Below are 8,658 nucleotides of genomic sequence, written 5' to 3' on the forward strand. Positions count from 1 at the left end.
ATGCCGGCTATCAAGGAGCTGTACTAATGTTGCTTTAATATCCAATTCTAGCCGTTTCCGATGCGATTCGCACAAGTTTGGGACCGCGTGGTATGGACAAAATGGTATGTGTTGATAGAGCCCCCTGCAGCATGCAGTTCTTCACTGATTCATGTTCTCTTGTTTTTTTTTTAGATCCAAGCAGCCAACGGTGAAGTGACCATTACCAACGATGGTGCGACGATTCTGAAACAGATGAATGTCATTCACCCGGCGGCCAAGATGCTGGTGGAACTGTCCCGGGCACAGGATGTAGAGGCTGGCGATGGTACGACGTCGGTCGTAGTTGTTGCCGGTGCACTGCTGGAGGCCGTCGAGAAACTGCTGCAGATGGGCATTCACCCGACTGCGATTTCGGAAGCATTCCAGCGCTGCTCGGCGAAGGCAGTCGAGATTTTGACGGAAATGTCGCGCCCCGTGGAGTTGAATGATCGAGAGGCGTTGATGAAGAGTGCCTCCACATCGCTCAACTCTAAGGTTGTCTCGCAGCACAGCAGCCTGCTGGCCCCGTTGGCTGTCGACGCCGTGCTGAAGGTGACGGAACCGAACTCGCAAGGAACGGTCGATTTGAAGAACATCAAAATCATCCGCAGTCTCGGTGGTACCATCGAGGACACTGAGCTGATCGATGGGCTTGTCTTCACGCAACGTTCGTCTGGTATTAACGGTCCGAAGCGCGTGGAGAAGGCCAAAATTGGTTTGATTCAGTTCTGCATCTCCGCCCCAAAGACCGATGTAAGTGGTTAATGATCGTACGCTCCATGAAAACCCTCCTATTTTGAATTGTGCTTTGTGCTTCGCCAACAGATGGATCACAGCGTGATCGTGTCAGACTATGCTGCAATGGATCGCGTGCTGAAGGAGGAACGTGCCTACATCCTAAATATCGTTAAGCAGATCAAAAAGTCCGGCTGTAATGTGCTGCTGGTGCAGAAATCGATCCTCCGTGATGCAGTTTCGGATCTGGCACAGCACTTCCTCGACAAGATTAAGGTGCTGGTCGTGAAGGATATCGAGCGAGAGGACATTGAGTTTGTATGCAAAACGCTCCGCTGTCGTCCGATCGCTTCGTTGGATCACTTTGTGGCCGAGAATCTGGTTAGCGCGGATCTCGTAGAAGAGGTAGCCAGCGGTACGACCAAGTTTGTGAAGGTGACCGGTATCCAGAACATGGGCCAGACTGTTTCGATCGTTGTGCGCGGTTCTAACAAGCTGGTGCTCGAGGAAGCTGACCGATCACTGCACGACGCTCTGTGCGTGGTGCGTTGTTTGGTGAAGAAACGCGCTCTGATCGCCGGTGGTGGTGCTCCCGAGATCGAGATGGCTCTCCAGCTGGCCGCCTATGCCCAGACGCTACAGGGAGTGGATGCGTACTGCTTCCGTGCCTTCGCCAATGCACTGGAAGTGATCCCTTCGACGCTGGCCGAGAATGCTGGACTAAATCCGATCGCCACCGTAACAGAGCTACGCAATCGCCACGCACAGGGAGAGAAGAATGCGGGCATCAATGTGCGCAAGGGCGCCATCACCGACATTCTGGCAGAGAATGTCGTGCAACCGCTACTCGTGTCCACCTCATCGATCACGCTCGCGTCCGAGACGGTGCGTTCGATTCTGAAGATCGATGACATCGTTAACACTATGCAGTAGATGCACATCTAGCGCTTGGCGCACGGTACGCTACTAACGTCTTAAGTTAATCACATCCAAAACCATCTCTTCACAACATGCATCTTGCTGCATTTCCTCATCTACTGCACAATACTGCTGCTGCTGCTTTGCGGATACGAACGAGCAGGATTTGATTTGAAGCCTCCTGCCTCACCCCTAACACAAGTCCCCCATACCAGCATTGATCATTTGTTTGTAATGTTCGTATTCTTCTCTTAATAAACAAACAAGTAATATGTGAAAAAAAAAACGATTTATTTCTTCGCCATCGGCTCGAATGCATCCGGCATCCGCTCGATAACGTAGCGATTGAGGGCAACGTTCATAATCGGAACACCCGGAATTTTGCGTATGCGTCGTTTCAGGTCCTTATCGTTTGTGGCCACGATATAGCATTTGTGCTGGGTTACACGCTGCACGAGACAGTCGTCGGCGTACGTACCGCGGTGCATGCACGGTAGTCGTTCGAACCGAGAATCCTTGATTATCCGCAGTGCCAGTTTGTACTTGGGTCCCAGCTTCTCAAGCTCAGCCTGCACGCAGTCCGTGATGTACGGGATGCACTTGGCGTACAGACAGTCCATCATCGTCTTGATAATGTCCAGCTTGTTTTTGATACTGAAATTGACGAAATTCGTATCCACCAGTATGTGGTACGGTGGTCCCAGCTGCGTGTTGTACTGGAAAAACATTGCCGAGCTGACCTGCGTGCGCTCAATCGTTTTCAGCTCATCGGTGGATTTCTTTTTCGGCTCGGTCGTCTTTGCACGATCCTCCGGTTTTAGCCGTTTGTCGGTAGGTTTGATCATCCGCTTCAGCAACGCGCTCCGCTGCTTCTGCATCCGTTTTATCTGATTCTTTCTAGCCTGCATCACAGAGAAAAGACAAAGTACCGGCGTTAGAGAGGTTCGGATTTTGAGGATTCCCTTCAAACTTACCATTTTCTAAAAATCCACAACACGAGGCCAGAAATCCAAGGTTTTGTTTTGGAAACAGGAGGCCGCATGTGTATCTTGAAAAGAGTCGAACAAGAAAAGAGTTGCTTGCTCTGCTGAGTGGGAAAATCCAGCGAACGTGTATCTTGAAACGAGTTAAGCAACGAAAGACTTTCTTGCTCGTGTACGTACACGTTGTGTATAGAAGTGTGTGTGGGAATTGCGTGGTGTGCGCCTCTCCTCCGTTGTTTTGGTCTCACGCGATTGCAAAAAAGTCTTTATTCTCGCTGCCTCCTCTTCAAGTGCGACCAGAGCCGTATTCGTCACCAACAGAAAAGAGATTAATCATCGGCCGCGGCCAAAGATTGCGTGTGTCGTCACAGTAAACGGTGGTGAATAAGCAGGAAGTGTGATTTGGGCGCTGGCGCCCTCCGTGGAACCGAGAGCTAAAGTTTGTTTTTCCCCTCTTTTGCTTCCCTGTTTTGGGTGCGGCCGGGTGTGGCGATAATTTTTGCTGACTCGTGCAGGTTGAGGACAGGATGGATGCCGGGTTGAGCGACCAGTTGAGTCTGCTTACTAAACAAAGAAGGGCAACGAACGGAGCCACCGCCCTGGAACAACAACAGCAGCACCAGCAGCAACCGAGGCCGTACCACAGTACTGGATTGCCCGACTGTCCACCGAACGGTGCCGGCATACCAGGTACGGTGATGGTGGGCAAGAAGAGTGGACCGGCGGTGCCACCGAAACCACGCAAAGGTTCCCAGCAACAGGTCCCACCGCAGGTCCCTAAAAGCTCCAACGTGAAGCAGTATTGTGAGCCCTCGTTCTCGACCGTCCTTCAGGGCCAGAGCAACGCGCTACTCGATGAGCATGCGTACACGAACGTAGTAGGCAATGGTGCGACGGCGGCGGCCCAGGCAACGACTGGAGCAAGCCCCATCCCCGGTGGGCTAGTGGGTAAGATGGGCGTACGGAAGGTGACGCTCGATAATGCGCTCGAGCTGCAGCAACAGAAAGAAGCCCTCGAGCATCACAAGCGCGTCATGGAGGACAAACTAAAACATGCTTCCTCGTCGCAGTCGCAGGGCTCGTCGGCAACTGTTTATGAAAATGCGCAGCAGGCGGCGTACGTTAGTGGTGGCTATGGATCGGATGCCACGTACTCAAACCTTCCACCTGGTGGTGCTGCTGGTGCGCGTGGTAGCGCGAAAGGCACGATCAACAACGATGGTCTTATATATAGTAACATCCTGCACAGTAGCAGCAATGTCCCATCGAAAGCGTTCCCACAGCGTCAGGTATCGGAAGAACTGCCACCACCACCGCCACAGGACATGCAGCAGGGCATTCCATTAACGCTGAATGCACTTACTCTGGAGGATAATGACGAAGAGTTTCCACCCCCACCGAGCCCAGTCAGTTCATCGTACAGTGAGCTACGGCGAGCGACCGATCCACCGGTTGGCCATCACCATCACCACCATCTGGGACGACAGGCACAGCCAACGTACAACATGGTTGGCCCCGGTGCCGTTGGTGGTTGTCCACCGGGAGGGGCACAGAGTACGTACAGTAATTTGGGTCCCGGAAGTCAGATTTATGCCAACAACATGCCCCACCATCACCACCTTCATCAGCACCAGCAATCGCTGTACGGTACTTATGGTGGCATGAGCTCGCAAGGATCGACCACGTACGAGTCGATCTACGAACCGATCAATCCACGTCCACCGAGCCAGATGTCCGGTCGATCGAACTACTCGCTCTACGCACCGTATGTCAACTCGCACGGAATCAACAGCTCGAACGATAGCATTATCACGAGCGCCTCGCAGCAGCAACCACAATCGCACCATCTCGGGCACCATCATCGTGGTGGTGTACCGAAGGAAACCGAGGTGGACACACTGACCGATCTGTTGGTGCAATCGATGGATGGTACGCAGGATGTGGACTCGTACGGAACGTGCGTCAAGTGTGGTGAGCGTGTGGTGGGTGAGAACACGGGCTGTACGGCGATGGACAAGATCTATCATATCACCTGCTTTACTTGCCAGCAGTGTCAGATTAATCTGCAAGGCAAACCATTCTATTCGCTCGATGGAAAGCCATACTGTGAGGAAGATTATCTGAACACGCTCGAGAAGTGTTCCGTCTGTCTGAAACCGATCCTCGAGAGGATCCTACGAGCCACTGGTAAACCGTACCATCCGCAATGCTTCACCTGCATCGTGTGTGGCAAGTCACTCGATGGCATCCCGTTCACGGTCGATGCGACCAATCAGATACATTGTATCGAAGATTTCCACAAAAAGTTCGCTCCACGTTGCTGCGTATGTAAGCATCCGATCATGCCGGAACCGGGCCAGGACGAGACGGTACGGGTCGTGGCACTTGATCGTAGCTTCCATATCAACTGCTACAAGTGCGAGGACTGTGGGCTGCTGCTGTCATCCGAGGCGGAAGGGCGTGGATGCTATCCGCTCGACGATCACATTCTCTGCAAAAGCTGCAACGCCAAACGGGTGCAGACCCTCACTAGCCATATGACGACGGAGCTGTAAACAGCCATTCCAATCCGCGTTCCAATCCTATTATTGCGGCTTCGCGCAGAAAAACAGAAGATCAGAATCAGAATAGCCAGGCAGGCAGGCAGGCAGCCAGACACGAACGAAAACGAAACTGCAAACGAATAGTCAAATTTTAGGCGCACGAATTGAGTAGCTTCAATCGAAAAGTCAGCTAGCGTATTCTACTAGCCACGTTATACGCACACACATTACCATGCACTTAATCGCGCATTTTAATCATTCGCTATCATTCCGCGTTTTGCGAAACATTCCCACGTTTTTTCGCACTAGGATAAGATTATTCCATCTCGTTAGCATAGTTATACCGGATCGAGGCCACCGGGGGGCCCGGGATGATTAGGCTGTTTTAGCTATCTGTCGTGTGTGTGAACTAGTACCGCGTGATAGCAGTAGTAGTAGAAGTAGGGGTAGTAATAGCTATAAAGCGAGATCGAGACTTCAACGCACAAATGGTTTAGTACGCATATTTAATGCGCAACAAGCAACGATTCGTAATCCACGCCATTAGGGATAGGGTCGCCGGGGGGTTCATTTTCGCTCATATGCTAGAACCGGAACAATGCTTGACTCAAGAGCTCAAAATTCGATCGCTTATTCGTTACCCCCCGCCAACCGATAAGACGTTAATCAGGGAGCCAAACCAACTCTCTGTCTGGTTCTCGTTTTCTATGTGCATTTGTATGTGAACGGGCAAATAAAGCATTTAAAAAAGGTAAAGTCTGTGTTACTGTCGTGTTAAAGGTAATCGCTATGCCGGAGGACTTAAGGTAAATCGCAGTCGACACCTTGTTCTGGTTCTGGATTTTCATGCTCGCAATACACTCTTAAAAAGAAGGATACATGTTGAAGGGATCCCATGGAGTGTGAATTAGCATAAACGGAAACGATAGAGTGTTCGTAAACTGGCCGATAATGTTCAAACGAGGTATTGTATTGTAATGGCTTCCGGTTTCCATTAATCGATGTGACACGGAGCTCTGATCAAAGTGTGCGGTTGTGCGATAGGCAAAAAACTCAGTCTTTGGCCTACTAGCACCACACAGCACGAACAGGAAATTTGATGTAACCGAATCTCTGTCTATGTGACACATGGGTAAATTGAAGGAACCGGGGGCAACGCCGTTTAAATACATATTTAGCGGACGATTTTCAAACGACAATCAGAAGGAAATAAGAAAGTTCAGAGTGCGCCCGTTCTATATGCGTCCATGTGACTACCACGTGCCATCTCACTCACTTCTTGCTAGATCATCCGTTTTTTATCTCTAGGAGGGTGTATGCTAAACATGGGTGCTGCTGATCCTTTTACATAAATTCGAAAGGGGTTAGCTAGGGAGGGACTCGTTCGCTTTGCTCGGTCACAAGAGCAAGGGGTAACGCAAAGCGTATGGGGTGAGTATGTTTTTTTAGGTTTTTGAGCTCGTGCCATTATGTATATAAAGCGAAAGGGCTAAACCACCCCTTTTTCGGGTATCGCGGGGTGTGGATTGTGTTGGTCGGCTGTTGCATTGTGGGTTTTTTACGAAATCAGTTCCTCAAAATGAAGGGGTTAGCCGGTTCGCAAGCACCGGCGATTGATTTAGTCTTTCGCCAGCCAGGAAAGTGATTGGAGAGCCTGGCCCGTCCATTGTAGGCCTCCGTTTGTTCAGAACTCGTCTGGTTAGCTCGTCCCGGTCGATCAGGATGCGATGAGGAAGAACGGGTAAGCTATCATGAGATTCGTTGCCATAGCAATCCGGCTCTTGCCGGTTGCTGCTTGCATTGCGCATGTGTTTCTTTAAACTCGGGTATGCAAAATAGGAGGCCAGGAATTTAAAATGGCTTCGCACACACCGCAGGAATGCGCTGTCCGAGAGGATGTTTCAGTAAGAGCGTCCACCGTGTTGGATGGATAGCTGTGAAGTCCGTGTTTTTGTTGGGAGTTTGATTGTTTGAGAAAAAAGCGGGAAATTCAATTAAGAAAATTCCAATCGAACACCAACTGGCAGAGGGACGCACATCAAAGATGGTTTCGGATAAGGACTTGAGCTGGAAATTTAATTTCAAATCGTGCTACAAACGACGCCAACGGCTCACAATATGTCCACTTGGTATTCGGACACGTTTCGTCTTAGCAGCAGGTAAACCAATCCAATCCAATATATCGCCCACCAGTGCCGAGAGCGGAGCGGAGTGGAGGGACTACGTTACAAAACAATGCAGCACCCAACGGCGGCGTGAGTATCCTGTTGAACCTCCGCCTACTGGAACACTCCAAAATTTGAACATTCGGAAGTCGATGAAGTGAAAAGCAACCCGGCAAGGACGAAGTGTGTAGTGGGTACAACGGATCAGATCCTCGGGGCAATAACATGTCAGATTTGCCAAGCAGGCAGCGGGGATAAATCTGGAGAGTACGCCAGTTCCGGTAATTAGGAAATTAGAAATGTGATACCCGGGAGAAGAACAAAAAACCCGAGTGTCCGAGACCGTTCGTTATCCTCGAATCCCGTGCCTGTGTGTATGTGTATGGTCCTGTGGACCGTTAGTGAAGAGCTAGTAAAAGTTTCAACCGTGGTGCTCCAACGCCGGCAAATGGACTGATGGCCCGAAAAGGTGAAGGAAACAAGGGGACGAGCTGTGAGAGGAAACGGACTTTCGCTTCATTCACGTCCGACTCCACTGATGAGGGATTGGTGATGGTGGTTCGCTTGGATTGGAATTTCTAATAAGAACGAGCGGACGAAAGGAAAATGCTTGTTAGTTAAATTTATTTAGCTACCGGCTACGCGCTGCTCCGCCATTGGCCCACCAGGATGGATTCGTTAAGGGTCGCTGTCAGGCTCTCGTGACTCAAGAGGGCCCACGACGAGGGAACCATTTTCCGCTTCACTGTGTCTCCTCATTCCCCCCCCATATACCTGTTAAAAGTTGAATGTGAAATTGGAATTGGAATAACGACGATTGGTAGCCGGTGCTGAGGGCGAGGAGGGCCAACAAATGAAAACTCTCTTCAAATCAAATTGGGGAATTTTCATCAAGACCTTTTTTTTTGGCAATTTACGGGTGCGATACATAAGTGGCCAACGGGCGCCGGTGGATTTGATTTAGGACCTGAAGTGGGCTGGCTGAAAGTGACTTTCTTTCCACGAAACAGGATCGTCAGGGCTCGCTCGACCTGTCTCCTATTGGTTCTTGGCAAATATCGTGGGGGCCGTTGGCCTTTGAAAAGGACTCGTTGCTGTCACTCACCAATCGAACACACGCACGCACGCACGTACGCACAGGTGCTTTTGCGGGGAGAAGATTTGGCAATCGAATTGCGTATTTCAATTTCGCTGATTGTGAAGTCCGGGGCCACACCAAATTCGGTCCGATTGTGTGTGACCAACGCACCTAACCAAACAGCTCCAACAACAACAGAGTATACACCAATCAGG

At 50.6% G+C, this 8,658-nt stretch overlaps 3 protein-coding genes across 4 annotated transcripts in view; 2 read left to right on the top strand and 1 right to left on the bottom strand.

Annotated features, from left to right (window-relative positions):
* Nucleotides 1-1,967, top strand: part of LOC125959900 (T-complex protein 1 subunit delta) — a 2,588-nt gene extending 621 nt beyond the window's left edge. The window contains exons 2-4 of the mRNA XM_049692911.1: nucleotides 52-104; nucleotides 175-774; nucleotides 847-1,967. Coding sequence (XP_049548868.1) covers nucleotides 52-104; nucleotides 175-774; nucleotides 847-1,689 — 1,496 coding nt within the window. The 3' untranslated portion in view covers nucleotides 1,690-1,967. The remainder of the gene's footprint in view (nucleotides 1-51; nucleotides 105-174; nucleotides 775-846) is intronic.
* Nucleotides 1,944-2,729, bottom strand: LOC125959908 (rRNA-processing protein FCF1 homolog). Its single transcript, XM_049692924.1, has 2 exons — nucleotides 2,649-2,729; nucleotides 1,944-2,576 (listed from the first exon to the last, which is right to left on the bottom strand). Exons 1-2 carry the CDS (start codon nucleotides 2,649-2,651, stop codon nucleotides 1,965-1,967), a joined length of 615 nt encoding a protein of 204 aa, XP_049548881.1. The 5' UTR covers nucleotides 2,652-2,729; the 3' UTR covers nucleotides 1,944-1,964.
* Nucleotides 2,730-2,899: 170 nt separating this feature from the next.
* Nucleotides 2,900-5,948, top strand: LOC125959897 (lipoma-preferred partner homolog). Of its 2 annotated transcripts, none has more exons than XM_049692905.1 (2): nucleotides 2,900-3,037; nucleotides 3,173-5,948. In XM_049692905.1, the coding sequence occupies exon 2, from the start codon at nucleotides 3,185-3,187 to the stop codon at nucleotides 5,210-5,212; it is 2,028 nt and encodes a 675-aa protein (XP_049548862.1). In that variant the 5' UTR covers nucleotides 2,900-3,037; nucleotides 3,173-3,184; the 3' UTR covers nucleotides 5,213-5,948. The 2 variants fall into 2 exon arrangements, with proteins under 2 accessions (XP_049548862.1, XP_049548863.1); XM_049692906.1 differs by having other exon boundaries at nucleotides 2,905-3,034.
* The last annotated feature ends 2,710 nt before the right edge of the window (nucleotides 5,949-8,658 follow it).

Source organism: Anopheles darlingi, chromosome 2 (genome assembly GCF_943734745.1).
Source record: "Anopheles darlingi chromosome 2, idAnoDarlMG_H_01, whole genome shotgun sequence".
NCBI classification, from domain to species: Eukaryota; Metazoa; Arthropoda; class Insecta; order Diptera; family Culicidae; genus Anopheles; species Anopheles darlingi.

Coding starts and splice junctions, on each gene's coding strand:
- LOC125959897 (XM_049692905.1), top strand. CDS start 3,185: ATGGATGCCGGGTTGAGCGACCAGTTGAGTCTGCTTACTAAACAAAGA.